The sequence below is a fragment of the Mobula birostris genome, chromosome 13, assembly GCF_030028105.1.
Source record: "Mobula birostris isolate sMobBir1 chromosome 13, sMobBir1.hap1, whole genome shotgun sequence".
NCBI lineage: Eukaryota > Metazoa > Chordata > Chondrichthyes > Myliobatiformes > Myliobatidae > Mobula > Mobula birostris.
The window spans coordinates 24,820,602-24,835,819 of NC_092382.1; the positions used below are offsets into that span (position 1 = coordinate 24,820,602).

Genomic DNA, 15,218 nt, shown 5'->3' on the forward strand with positions numbered 1-15,218 from the left:
GGATAAATCGGTGTCCTGTAGACAGTCGGTCCAACTTAATAGAGGGAAGACTAGCAAGATCCGAAAGGGTCCGGACATTTGTGGTATCGCTTCTCGGCCTTTTGGCTAAGATCAAGTGTAGTATCTGTTCTTATCAGTTTAATATCTGATACGTCCCTTATCTGGGGACCATATATTAAATTGATTTTTGGAACAGGGAGATGGAATAGGGGCTTGCTCCGTCCACTCCGCGCATCGACCCGGTATTGCAGTGCCTCCGGGAACGGTGCACCTCCCCTCGGGGAAACTAACAACAAATGAAAAATAGAATCCGGTTGTCTCCATGCTTCCTGTTTCTGCCCCGTACTTTTCGCAGGCTACATTTGTTTTTAATGAGGGGACACAGCAGCTCAAAGGCAACCATGGGAAAATGGCAACAGAAACAGCACGCAGACAATTTACAGCAGTCGTGGATAAAGTCAGGTCGGCAGTAAAACACACGCAGACGATTAATAACGAACGTGGGAATAAAGTACACACACACACATCCAAGGGAAAAGTCAATACGATGCCCGAGCCCCTTCACTGTACAGGCACGGCTCAATGCTATCAGGGACAATCACCAACCCTATTCAATGCACAGCTTACCAACAATTTCCTCCAGCGCTGTTCCACGGTTCTCAGCCTGGAATGAAGCAGAGTGGTCCCTCGGAAATGGCAAAGAGAGCGTCCAGCCCTTTTCATGCAGGAAGGCTGAAGTGCCCGGCCCAGGTAATTCACAGGAACGCTAACGGCTCGGTGCCGGCAGGGTTAAGCTGATTACAAGGCCGGTGGTTAGGTGTGCAGTGATGGGCGAGGAGGGGTCAATCCTTGATTGGCAGGGGGCGTGTCTTCTGACCAGGCGTGGGCGGTGCTGTCACGTGACAGTCAGCAGAGTCCACCCCTCGGCAGCCTCGCCACTCGCCAGGCGTTCCCGCAGTGAAAAGGAAAGGAATACATCTTACTCTATTTATAAGGTGAACGCTATATCTGACTATACAGAACTAAAGAAAGACAGACGTGCTCTTAAAAATTTGGCAGACAACATAATATACACACAGCGATGATAAATAACAAGAATGAGTGCAATCGCCCAGTTGCCCACCACCCCACCGCCACAAAGCTCCTTCCACAGGGTGCAGAGGTCAGGGTTGGGGATCCATGTCCATGTACAGCTGCCTGCGCGTAAAACGGGGAGGGCTTGTCTCCAGCCCTTGCCTCTGCCCCCACTGCATCTATTCAAGGAGGGTGATACCATCCCGCACGGTCCTCCCGTTAGCTGGTGTCATGAGGGGCAGGATCACTGACTATATCGGGGTGCGCGGTGGTGACCAGGTATCCTGTGAGGGTACCGGTCATCTGGGTGTTTTATAAAAAATTACGGTCGCAGGCTCCCTGGTAGATGCCGTTGACCAGCGCCCACTCTCTAACAACCCGGGTGGCCTGACTGACCGTACCCCATTGCGGGCGCCGGTGTAGATCCCACTCCAGGAGGGTGGGGTATCGGACCCTCACAGCGGTCACCACCCGATCCCACAGGGTAGAGCCTACCCGGATCTTCGGCTGCGGCGCCCGTGGGGCGTTGTTGATCAGACAGGCTCCCCGGGGCGCTCGCCTCTTGATCAGAGAGGCTCATGTTGGGGCCCCCCTCATCCCACAGCCGGAGCAGCCCCGCGGCCAGGTGCTCGCAACGTGGGTCCAACTGCTCGGGCCAGTCCACCGGTTTACCGTGGTCCGCCAGGCCTCAAATCCCTCTCTCGTCGGTCCAGCCGGGAATCCTACGCTCGGTGCCTGTACTGGCCATTTTGCCCCTGTTCAAGAACACTTTCCCCACGCAGCGCCAGTGAGGAAACAGATTCTGCAGGTCTCAAAGTCAAGGGCTCTGGGCTCACAGTCTGGGTAGTGAAGGATTTTATTTACAGAAGGCAAACGGGGGAAAATGGCAACGGAAGCAACACGCGCACAACTTACAGTAGTCGGATCAGCAATAAATCACATTAAATCGCGTGGGGACAAAGTATACAACCACCCTTGACTTTGTGCAGGCGCGGCTCTTCTGCTTAGGGACAATATCCACACTCCCAACCCTATTCAAAGCACAACTCACGGACAGCAGGGTGGTCCCTCGGAGGTAGCACAAAAGAGAGAGGGTCACGCACACGTGGGCTGCTTTATAGGTCTGGAAGGTCCAGCCCAGGTGATGCACAGGGAAGCCAATGGCTCGGTGCCAGCAGGGTTAAACTGATTACAAAGGCCAATTACCCGAGGCCAAGTACAAGGCTAATTAACGAGGCCAATGGTGAGGTGTGCATTGATGGCCCAGGCGGGGTCAAACCTTGATTGGCAGGTGACGTGTTTCCGGCCAGGTAAATGGGCAGAGCCGTCACGTGACGGTCCCGACCCCCCCCCCCCCCCAGTCCAGATGCCAACTGCGTTTCATTGGCTTTGTATCTGGAGTCGGCACAATGACAAAGCTGCGTCCGGTCTGATCTAATCACTCAATTCAGACCCAAACAGGAAATGTGCAGGTTTCATTTAAACCCCTCCATGTGTATGAACACTAATTACTATTCACATTCCTCCAGCCTCACTGGACAGGAAACATCAAGTGAGACACAGCAGGAGGTGGCCATTCAGCCCCTCTAACCACCAACAAGCTGACGGCTGCTCTCCCATCTCAGCCACATGTTTCTGCCCGATCCTCATTTCCTCGATCCCTTCGGTCTCCACACATCTGCCGGCCTCTGTTTTATGTGAGGACGATCACCGAGTCTTCACCGGCCTCTGTGGTGGGGATTTACAGACATTCACCACCCTCGGAGTGGAGACATTTCCCCTCATCTCAGTCCCGGACAGTCCACCCCCTTTTTCAGAGATTGGGATCCCTGGTTCAGCCGGTAATGATGTTGTGCATTTCAATGTGTTCACCTCTCAGTCCTCGATTCACTAAATGAAAGGGTTAACACATTTGATCTTTCTTCATATGATGACCCCACCACTCCAGGGATCAGTCTGGTGAATCTTCATTGCACTCCCTATAACAAATACTCTCTAACCTCTTTGTTAATCCTCTATGGAACTAATTTCCATCTTCTGCAGCCCCGTGTTGCCCCAACCACTCACTTCCCACCCCGTCACTATTTCCACCTTCCCACCTCCCCCTCACCTGGATCCACCTCTCACTCCCCAGCTCTTGCCCCATCCCCACCCCTCACCTCTTTTCTCTGACTATTTCCCGTCCACTCTCAGTCCAGAGGGAGGGTCTCGGCCCGAAATGTTGACGGTCCATTTCCCTCCACAGATGCTGCCCGACCCACTGAGTTCCTCCGGCAGTTTGTTCTTTGGTCAAAGGGGTGATAGGGGATTTGTTAGTGAGGGGAACAGAATAAGAGGAGACTAATATCCCAGTGGTAAGGCTCGCTAGTGCTAGTGTGGGGAGAGGGTGATGTGGTTAAAATAAGTTGTAGGGGGAATGGGAGCCAGAATGACAGAACAGATAGTGGAGAGGGTGAAATGAATTGAATTGACTTTATTACATACATCCTTCATATACATGAGGAGTGGAAATCTTTACATTACGTCTCCATCTAATGTGCAATGTGTAATTTATAATAAATAGTTTGTACATAGGACAGTCAATATAACATAGAAATGCAATTGTATCAGCATGAATTAATCAGTCTGATGGGCTGGTGGGAGATGATGTCCCGGAGCCTGTTGGTCCTTTTGCTGTGGTACCGTTTCCTGGATGGTAGCAGCAGAAACAGTTTGTGGTTGTGGTGACTCGGGTCCCCAATATCCTTCGGGCCCTTTTTACACACCTGTCTCTGTAAAGGTCCTGAACAGTGGGAAGTTTCCATCTACAGATGTGCTGGGCTGTCCGCACCACTCTCTGCAGGTTTCTGCGATTAAGGGAAGTACAGGTCCCATACCAGGCAGTGATGCAGCCTGTCAGGATGCTCTCAATTGTGTCCCTGTAGAATGTTCTTAGGATCTGGGGCCCCATCCCGAACTTCTTCAACCGTCTGAGGTGAAAGAGGTGCTGGTGTGCTTTTTTCACAACACAGCTGGTATGTACAGGCAATGTGAGATCCTCGGTGATATTTATGCCAAGGAACTTAAAGCTGTTCACCCTCTCAACCCCAGATCCATTGATGTCAATAGGGGTTAGCCTGTCTCCATTCCTCCTGTCGTCCACAATCAGCTCCTTTGTTTTTGTGACAATGAGCGAGAGGTTGTTTTCTTGACACCAGTCAGATGTTGTTCAGACCTCTGACAGAGTCAGCAATCAAATGGTTGAGCATGGTGCAATGAATGTGCTGAGCTGTGTATATCACAATGCAAGAAGCATCGTAGGAAAGCCAGATGAGCTCAGGACAGGGAATTATCATATTGTACCTTGGTTTTCAAGAGATATTTAGGCCCCGGTTAGTTTGTTACTCTAAATGCCTCAGACTGTTGGGTGCTACCAAGACTCATTAGTGACTACAATATCATAATTCCACCCCCTGAGCTCATCTGACTTTTTTTTTAATCATCTTCTGTTGGTTTCTAAAAGCTTCCCAATAGTTTTTGCTCTTTTGTTTGCCCTTTCTTTTGCTTTTATGTTGGCTTTGGCTTCTCATTTCAGCCACGGTTTTGTCCTCCTGCCTTTCCAATGCTTCCACTTCTTTGGGATGTATCTGTCACTCAGCTCCCGAATTGCTCACAAAAGCTCCAGCCATTGCTGCTCCATCGTCAATCCTACCTTTTCCCTTCCAAACAGGTTTGTCCAGCTTGTCTGTCATAAAAATATGGAGTAGTTCGGTACGGAAACAGGGTATTTGACCCATCTAGTCAATGGTAAAAAAAATTTAATCTGTCTAATGCAACTACCTGCACTGGGACCATCGCCTCCATACCCCACCATCCAGGTACCTATCAAACTTCTCTTAATTGTGAAACCCAGCTCATATTCACCACTTGTGCTGACATCTCATTCCACACTCTCACGACCATTTCAGTGAAGAGCTTTTCCACGTGTTCCCATTACATTTTCTCCTTCCCCACTTACCCATGACCTCTGGTTGTCATCCCTCCCAACCTCAGTGGAAAAAGCTGCTTGCATTTACCTGATCTATACCCTTATAATTTTGTATACTTCTAACAAATCTTCAAAGCAATATATAATTTCTTTGTTTATGTTTGGAGCCTTTTTGAGGTGTATAAGATGATGAGGGGCATTGATCGTGTGGATCGCCAGAGGTTTTCCCCCAGGGTTGAAATGGCTAACACGAGGGGCATAATTTTAAAGTGATTGGAAATAGATACTGAGGAGATGTCAGGGTTAAGTTTTTTTACACAGAGAGTGGTGGGTGTGTGGAATGCACTGCCAGCAGTGGTGGTCGAGGCAGATACAATAGGGTCTTTTAACAGCCTCTTAGATAGGTACACGGAGCTCAGTAAAATAGGGGTCTATGTGCTAGGGAAATTCCAGGCAGTTTCTAGAGTAAGTTACATGGTTGGCACCACATTGTGGGCTGAATGGCCTGGAATATGCTGTAGATTTCTATGCTGTATGTTGAAGAGCGAAATGACTTTGGCTATCCTACAATCCTCAGATAACTCCCCTGTCACTAAGGATGATTTAGTTATATCTGCTAGGGCCCCAACGACTTCTGCACTGCCTCCCGTGGGGTCCAAAGGAGCACCTTGTCATGCCCTGGAGATTTATCCACCCTAATCTGCCTCAGGATGGCAATCATCTCCTCTTCGTTAATCCGTACAGGTTCCACGATTTTAATGCCGCTTTTCCACAATCCCATAGACCCTGTGTCCATCTCCTGAGTAAATGAGATGAAAAATATATTTGAGATAGAACCATAGAAACTACAGCACAGAAACAGGCCCTTTGGCCCTTCTTGGCTGCGCCGAACCATTTTCTGCCTAGTCCCACTGACCTGCACACGGACCATATCCCTCCATACACCTCCCATCCATGTATCTATCCAATTTATTCTTAAATGTTAAAAAAGAACCCGCATTTACCACCTCGTCTGGCAGCTCATTCCATACTCAGATCTCCCCCATCTGCTTTGGTTCCACACATGGTTTGCCATTCCGGTCTTCCAGAGGACCAATTTTGTGCATTGCAGTCCTTTTGCTCTTAATCTATCTCCAGAATCCCTGAGGATTATCCTTCATCTTTTCTGCAAGGGGAATCTCATGCCTTTTAGCCATCCTGATTTATTTCTTATGTGTTCTCTTGCATTTCTTAAACTCCATAAGAACCTACCTGCCTGTCCCTGTTCTGCAACTCCATTTTGTGCTTCACCAGGGTCTCAATATCTCTTAAAAACCAAGGTTCCCTACAGTTTCTATCTTTACCTTTTATTCTGACAGGCACATACCCGCCTTGTACTTTCAAAATTTCGGTTTGAAGGCCTCCCATTTATCAAGCGCACCTTTGCCATAAAGCAGCCTGTCCCAGTCCACAGTTGCCAGATCCTAGTGTCATAATTCCAGGTGTTGATCCATGTCCTGAACACATCCGCCTTTCCTACGCTGCTCCCTGTATTGAAATGTACAGGATTGAGCATATTCACTGCACCATGCTCAATGTTTTTAATTCCTGACTTTGCCTAAGGACTGAACAACATCTGTCTCCACAACACCTCCACTATCTGTTCTGTTATTCAGGCTCCCATTCTCCCTGCAACTTTAGTTTAACCCTCCCCTACTCCCACCTCCCACCATGCAGCTCCATCACCCCTTTGGCTTTCATCTCCCAGATCAATAAAAAAGAGGTGCATACCAGGTACGGGCAGATAGGAACAAATGGGATACTTATGAAGTACGGGAAATTCAGGTGAACACTTATGAAAGAAATAAAAGAAGGCATGAGGTTGCCCCAACAGACAAGGTGAAGGAGAATCCTCATGGATTCTGCAGATATGTTAAGTGCGAAAAGATGGCAAGGGGAAAAATTAATTCTCTGGAAGGTCAGAATGGTAATCGATATGAGGAGACAAATAGATGGGGGAGATATTTTCTGCATCCGTATTTACTCAGGAGATGGTCACAGAGTCTATATAAGTGAGGGAAAGCAGCATCAACTTCATGGACCCTGTAAAGATTACAGAGATGGAGCTGTTTGCTGTCTGAAGGCAAATTAGCGTGGATAAATCCCCAGGGCCTGACAAGTTGTTCCCTGGGACCCTGCGGAAGACAAGTGCAGAAATTGTTGGGGCCCAAGCACAGATATTTAAGTCATCCTTAGTGACAGGTGAGGTACTGGAGGATTGGAGGACAGCCGATGTTGTTCTGCTGTTCAAAAAAGGCTCTAAAAATAAACTAGGAATTTATACATTGGTGAGCCTGACATTAGTAGTGGGAAAGTTATTGGAATGTGTGTGCAGGAGACGGATATACAAGTATTTGGATTGATGTGGACTGATTAAGGATAGGCAGCAGATCATGTCTATCCAATCTTATAGAGTCTCTCGAGGAAGTTATCAGGAAAGTGGATGAAGGCAAGGCAGTGGATGTTGTCTACATGGACTTTAGCAAAAGCACTTGACAAATTCTCATATGGGAGTTTGGTCAAGAAGGTTCAGTCACTCAACATTCAAGATGAGATAGTAAATTGGATGAGACACTGTCTTTGGGAGAAGCCAGAGTGTGGTAGCAGATGGTTGCCTCTCTGACCACATCCTGTGACTAGCGGTGTGCCACAGGGATCGGTGCTGGATCTGTTACTGTTTGTCACCTATATCAGTAATCTGGATGATAGTGTGGTTAACTGGATCAGCAAATTTGTGGATGACACCAAGACTGGGGGTGTAGTGGACAGTGAGGAAGACTATCATGGCTTGCAGTGCGACCTGGACCAGATGGAAAAATGGGTGAAGAAATGCAAAATGGAATTTAATGGAGACAAGTGCGAGGTGTTGCATTTTGGTAGGACCTAGAATTGCACAGTGAATGGTCAGTTACTGAGTAACGCTGCAGAAGAAAGGGATCTGGGAATACATGTCCATAATTCACTGAAAGTGGTGTCACAGTTAAATAGGGACGGAAAGAAAGATTTTGGCATATTGGCCTTCATGAACCAAAGTACTGAGTACAGGAGATGGATGTTATGTTCACGCTGCACGAGACATTGGTGAGGCCTAATCTGGAGTATTGTGTGCAGTTTTGGTCACCAACCTACAGGAAAGATGTAAAAGGGGTTGAAAGAGTTCAGAGAAAATTCATAAGGATGTTGCTAGGTCTGGAGGACTTGGGTTATAAAGAAAGATTGAACAGGTCAGGACTTTATTCCTTGGAATGTAGAAGATGAGTGGAGATTTGATGGAGGTATACGACGATTATGAGGGTTATAGATATGGTAAGTGCAAGCTGGCTTTTACCACTGAGATGGTGGGTCTACAACTAGAGGCCATGGGTTAAGGGTGAAAGGTGAAACGTTAAGGGGAACATGAGGGGAAACTTCTTCACACAGACCCCAGGTGTGGAATGAGCAGCCAGCACAAGTGGTGAATGCGAGCTCAATTTCAACATTTAAGAGGTTTGTAAAGGTACCTGGATGGTAGGGGTATGGGAGTGGGCAGTTTAAATAGTTCAGCACAAACTAGTTGGCCCAAAGGGCTTGTTTCTGTGTTGTAGTTTTCTATGACTGTGAAAAGAACCTGAAATAATACAAAAATTCACTCTAAGTCCTTTTAACAGCTGTGCAGACCAACCATTCATCTCAGCAGGATTTTTTTATATGGCGTTAAAACTGTGGCACCTTAAGTTAATGATACAAGAAAACCCCAGTTGCACGTCAAGAAAGACTATTTGCGCGAGAGTGTTTCAGTTACTGTGGGGCCAGGCACCCATGTGGCTCAGCAGGAACAGGGAATAATACCAATGGAGAGAGTCAAACTGAGCCAAGGAACAGACTGGAGATGGCAGAAATGCCCCATTCTGATAGAGACAGGAAGAGCATCAGGGAATTGATGGTCATTCCAGATACCAGCACTGCGACCAGCCAGAAGATGATTTCTCTGTCCAACTTGGGTTGAACCTCACTGTAACAGTGTGATACCAGAACAAACCTTGGCAACTCAAGTAATCTCATCTGAAATGTTGTCCTTCACCCATTGATGGATTTTGTAAATCTTTTTACAGGTTAAAACGAGAAGTAATTTGTCTCCAGGAATCTCAAACACCAGTTTTGCTGTCTCTGTCTAGACATTTAAGAAGTGGAGCAAGGGATTCAATCAACCATCTTTCCTGCTCAGACAGTGGGGAGGGATTCACTTGATCATCTGACAGACTGGCACAGTCGTCATTCTACACAGGAGAAAGGCCGTTCACCTGCTCAAACAGTGGGAATCGATTCACTCGGTCATCTCAATTGAAAGTACATCAGCAAGTTCACACTGGGCAAGGCCTTTCACCTGTTCTGTGTGTGAGAAAGGATTCAGTCAGTCGTCTCACCTGTGGACACACCAGTCAGTTCACACCGGGTAGATGCTGGTCATCTGCTGAATTTCTGGGAAAGGATTCACTCAGTCATTTGACCTAATGGCTGACCAGCGTGTTTACACCGGGGAGTGGACGTTCACCTGCTCAGACTGTGGGAAGAGATTCACTCGGTCATCCCACCAACAGAGTCATCAGCGAGTTCACACTGGGGAGAAGCCGTTCACCTGCTCAGTATGTGGGAAGAGATTCACTCAGTCTTCCACCCTACTGGTACATCAGCGAGTTCACACTGGGGAGAAGCCGTTCACCTGCTCAGTATGTGGGAAGAGATTCACTCAGTCATCCCACCTACAGAGTCATCAGCGAGTTCACACTGGGGAGAAGCCGTTCACCTGCTCAGTCTGTGGGAAGAGATTCACTCAGTCATCCACCCTACTGTTACATCAGCGAGTTCACACTGGGGAGAAGCCGTTCACCTGCTTAGTCTGTCAGAAGAGATTCAGTCGGTCGTCCCACCTACAGTGTCATCAGCGAGTTCACACTGGGGAGAAGCCGTTCACCTGCTCAGAATGTGGGAAGAGATTCTCTGAGTCATCCCACCTATGGAGTCATCAGCGAGTTCACACTGGGGAGAAGCCGTTCACCTGCACAGAATGTGGGAATAGATTCACTCAGTTATCCAACCTGCAGAGTCATCAGCGAGTTCACACTGGGGAGAAGCCGTTCACCTGCTCAGTCTGTAGGAAGGGATTCACTCGGTCATGCGACCTACAGAGTCATCAACGAGTTCACACTGGGGAGAAGCCATTTCCCTGCTCTGTATGTGGGAATAGATTCACTCGGTCATCCGACCTACAGATTCATCAGCGAGTTCACACTGGGGAGAAGCCGTTCGGCTGCTCAGTCTGTGGGAAGGGATTCACTCAGTCATCCAACCTACAGAGTCATCAGCGAGTTCACACTGGAGAGAAGCCGTTCACCTGCTCAGTCTGTGAGAAGGGATTCACTCACTCTTCTGCCCTAATGATACATCAGCGAGTTCACACTGGGGAGAAGCCGTTCACCTGCTCGGAATGTGGGAAGAGATTCACTCGATCATCCAGCCTACAGAGACATCAGCGAGTTCACACTGGGGAGAAGCCATTCACCTGCAAAGAATGTGGGAAGGGATTCACTCAGTCATCCCAACTACTGGCACATCAGTCAGTTCACAATGGGCAGTGACCGTTGTTATGAATCCCTAGGTTTCATTTGCTGTGGGCTGTCATTTTAAGAGGGAGAGAGATTAAGGCGAATCAGTCTGACTCGCATCTCGTTTACATCACTCACAGCTTGTTTAGTTTTAACCGAGGACACAGACACTCAGAGTCAGACAGAGATGAAGGAGGAAAAATGGAAGGTTCAAAACAAGGGAACGAGTGGCCAAGGGTCACTGTTTAGAACTTTCCTCTGCCCACAAGGTTGGGTTAATTATCGATTCAGCATACATTGAATGTGTGGTTGTCACCTCATTTGATCTATAGGAGTGGATCGGATTTGGGGTATCCTGTGAAGACCACTTATGTGTTAACCCTTGCCTGGGTGTGGTGTGGTAATTCACTTGAAGATGATACCCCTTGTGACAAGTCACTTTCGGTGATAATTCGTATGTGGATTTGGAACAACGATGGATAAGTTCTACAGCAACTGTTCTCTTACCACCGTGGAAACTGTGGAATTTGACATAATTGCCTTCTCTCAACATTTACCCTGGATTACAAATATCTCTCTCTCATCACCTATTCTATGATTGAGCTGAACTTCCATACTTTACCGTCTCAAGACTCCAAGCCTTGTTTCCCCCGAGCTCAGTAGGGTGGGAGTTATATTTACACACATATATACACATACCACTGTTAACTATTGTTTATAGAACATAGAATAGTACAGCACAGTACAGGCCCTTCGGCCCACAATGTTGTGCCGACCCTCAAACCCTGCCTCCCATATAAGCCCCCACCTTAAATTCCTCCATATACCTGTCTAGTAGTCTCTTAAACTTCACTAGTGTATCTGCCTCCACCACTGACTCAGGCAGTGCATTCCACGCACCAACCACTCTCTGAGTAAAAAACCTTCCTCTAATATCCCCCTTGAACTTCTCACCCCTTACCTTAAAGCCATGTCCTCTTGTATTGAGCAGTGGTGCCCTGGGGAAGAGGTGCTGGCTATCCACTCTATCTATTCCTCTTATTATCTTGTACACCTCTATCATGTCTCCTCTCATCCTCCTTCTCTCCAAAGAGTAAAGCCCTAGTTCCCTTCATCTCTGATCATAATGCATACTTTCTAAACCAGGCAGCATCCTGGTAAATCTCTTCCGTACACTTTCCAATGCTTCCACATCCTTCCTATAGTGAGGTGACCAGAACTGGACACAGTACTCCAAGTGTGGCCGAACCAGAGTTTTATAGAGCTGCATCATTACATCGCAACTCTTAAACTCTATCCCTCGACTTATGAAAGCTAACACCCCATAAGCTTTCTTAACTACCCTATCCACCTGTGAGGCAACTTTCAGGGATCTGTGGACATGTACCTTGAGATCCCTCTGCTCCTCCACACTACCAAGTATTCTGCCATTTACTTTGTACTCTGCCTTGGAGTTTGTCCTTCCAAAGTGTACCACCTCACACTTCTCCGGGTTGAACTCCATCTGCCACTTCTCAGCCCACTTCTGCATCCTATCAATGTCTCTCTGCAATCTTTGACAATCCTCTACACTATCTACAACACCACCAACCTTTGTGTCGTCTTCAAACTTGCCAACCCACCCTTCTACCCCGACCTCCAGGTCGTTAATAAAAATGACGAAAAGTAGAGGTCCCAGAACAGATCCTTGTGGGACACCACTTGTCACAATCCTCCAAACTGAATGTACTCCCTCCACCACTACCTATCTTGCTTAAGTTACTATATTAGAAGTAGATACTAATAAAGATAGTGGTTTTAACATCAAAACCAGACTCCAGGTGTAGTCTATTGCTGCTGGTTCATTTTTAAAGTGTTAGGGTTCGTAAAAAAATTGAGGCCTGCATCCTGGATATGAACAGATTTGGGGCCGTATAGATTACTTATTGATTTCATTGGTGAAATCCCTTTTGATTTATTTGTGTGTAGAAAATGAGAAGCAATGGATGTTGATACATGTCTGGAAGCGCCAACCTCTGAGGCATTAGAGGACGCCAGAAGGATTGAGTTATTGAGTATTGCTAAAAGGTTAAAACTTGCTAAGATGAAATTGACAATGAGGAGGTCACAGATGCAGAGGATAATAGCTGAGTATTATGTATCTGAGGGTGTGTTTAAAGTGGAAGAGTTGGAGGTGTTTCCTGAAAGTAAACCTAGTGAGCTTGAGCTCCCGTACAAGTTAGAAAAAATAAAGATGGAGGTTGTGGAAAGACAGAGGCAGTTTGAGGCAGGAAAACAGAGAGAAGAGGCAGAAAAACAGGGAGGAAGCAGAAAGGTAGAGGATGTTCAAACTGAAAAAGATAGAGAGATTGCAGCAAAGAGGTCTAGCGTGAGACTCTGGTGATAAGTTTCAGGCCAGTCGGGAAGTTAAATTGGTACCCCCATTTGACGAGGCAGAGGTTGATAAATACTTTCAGCATTTTGAAAAGGTTGCTCAGGGTTTAAAGTAGTGAAAAGAGGGTTGGCCCATTCTCTTACAAAGTGTAATTAAGGGGAAGGCTCAGTGAGCCTATTCTGCTTTGACAGTTGATGAAGCAGCTGATTATGACACAGTGAAAGAGGCTGTGCTCAAAGCTTATTAGTTGGTCCCAGAAGCATACAGGCAAAAGTCTAGAAATTTGAGGAAATCTCTGAACTAGATTTATATGGAATTTTCTTATGAGAAGTTTGTGTGTTTTGACCACTGGTGCACGTATAAAAATGTAAATGATGATTTCAACAGCTTGAAAGAGTTGGTTTTAATTGAAGAATTCAAAAGATGCATCCTTGATTTAGATTTAGATGAAAAGGATGCTGCCACTTTGCAGGAGTCTGCTAGATTAGCAGATGAGTTTGCTTTAACTCATAAGATTAAGCTTACCCCGAATAAGAGCTTCCAAAAGAGTAGCAGGGATAACCAGGGTAAACCAGAAATTAAAGCTGGGATTAGTAATAAGGTAAGAATGAAGGGAAGCAGTTGAAGGAGAAATATTCTGGTCTCTCTTGTTACTATTGTCAGAAAGCTGGTCATATGATGGCTAATTGTTCTGTCCTGAAGAAGAAAAAGGAAAAGGAGGCAGTCCCAAATGCCTGTGATCAGTATGTTGAAGCACCTATAAACCCACAGGGTTCTGAACATTTTGTTGCGGCTCATTTAAGGACTGAGAGGTCTGACTGAGTTAAGAAGAGATTCGATCATTTTATGTCAGATGGGTTTGTATTAGTAATGGAAGGGTCAACACCGGTACCAGTGAAAATTCTTCGAGAAACTGGGGCTTCTCAGTCACTTATGTTAGACAGCCTTCTAAAGTTTGGTGGTGAGACTAACATTGGTGAGGTAAATCTTATTAAAGGCATTGGGGGTGGCATGGTTTCTGTGCCATTGCACAGGGTAACTTTACAGTCAGGGTTGGTTTCGGGACCTGTTAAAATTGGATTATGCTCCAGTTTACAGGTGGAAGATGTTACTTTGCTGTCAGGGAATGACCTGGTAGATGGTAATGTTGTTCCTGCAGTGCAGTTGACAACTAAGCCAACCACTGACGACCCACAGATGGATTTTAACATTTATACTTCCTGCACAGTAACTCGAAGTATGGTGAAAAAGTCTGCTAATGCAGACGGTTCTGTGCAGCACGATTCTGATACCCAAGGTAGCCAAAATTGGGATTCAGGTTATGATGACTTGTCAGGGACTTTTCTGCCTTCATTGTTTCAACAGGATTCAGGTAGTAAGTCTGATGAGAAAGATTTATCCCTGTCTAGGAAGGAGTTTATAGCAGAACAGAACTGGGACCCTGAGATTGAAGCTTTATAAGAAACATCTCTCTCAGATGATGAGATTAAAAAAATGTCAGTAGGGTATTATCTCAAGGATGGAGTGTTAATGAGGAAGTGGAGGCCACCTGCTATGCCTGCGAGTGAGGAATGGACAATTATTCACCAAGTTGTAGTTCCTAAAGTTTATAGGACTGAAATTTTAACTTTGGCTCACAGTATGCCCTTAGATGGCCATTATGGAGTGAATAAAACTGTAAACAGGATTATAAAGGAATTTTACTGGCCTAATTTGAGGAAAGGTGTTGTGACCTTTTGCAGAACTTGTCACACTTGTCAAGTTGTGGGTAAACCTAATCAGGTTACCCCAGTGGCCCCACTCCGGCCTATACCTGCATTCAGAGAACCCTGTTCCAAATTTATAGTGGATTGTGTGGCCCATTGCCAAAGACTAAAGCTGTCCATCAGTATTTGCTAACTATTATGTATACCGCATCCACATTCCCAGAGGCAATACCTCTCAGAAATATTAAAGCTAAAACTGTGACGAAGGCTCTTAAGTTTTTTTTTTACTTTATTTGGTTTGCCTAAAGAAATCCAGTCTGATCAAGGAAGTAATTTTACATCTGGATTATTCCAGCAGGTAGTTTATGAACTGGGACCTAAACAAATTACGTCGTCTGCGTACCATCCGGAATCACAAGGGGCTTTGGAAAGATTTAATTCTACTGTCAAAACAATGATTAAGACATACTGTGTTG

The 15,218-nt window shown here is 46.3% G+C and overlaps 2 protein-coding genes and 1 non-coding gene across 3 annotated transcripts in view; all 3 read left to right on the forward strand.

The window, feature by feature from the left end:
• Positions 1 to 10,953, forward strand: part of LOC140207856 (uncharacterized) — a 71,753-nt gene extending 60,800 nt beyond the window's left edge. Inside the window, 1 exon segment of the mRNA XM_072276405.1 lies at positions 9,658 to 10,953. Coding sequence (XP_072132506.1) covers positions 9,658 to 10,695 — 1,038 coding nt within the window. The 3' untranslated portion in view covers positions 10,696 to 10,953.
• Positions 1 to 15,218, forward strand: part of LOC140208593 (uncharacterized) — a 290,808-nt gene that overhangs the window by 60,757 nt on the left and 214,833 nt on the right. The gene's annotated exons all lie outside the window — the stretch shown is intronic.
• LOC140208878 (U2 spliceosomal RNA) lies at positions 86 to 276 on the forward strand. The gene has a single exon (XR_011888964.1). It is a non-coding gene; the product is annotated as a U2 spliceosomal RNA (small nuclear RNA).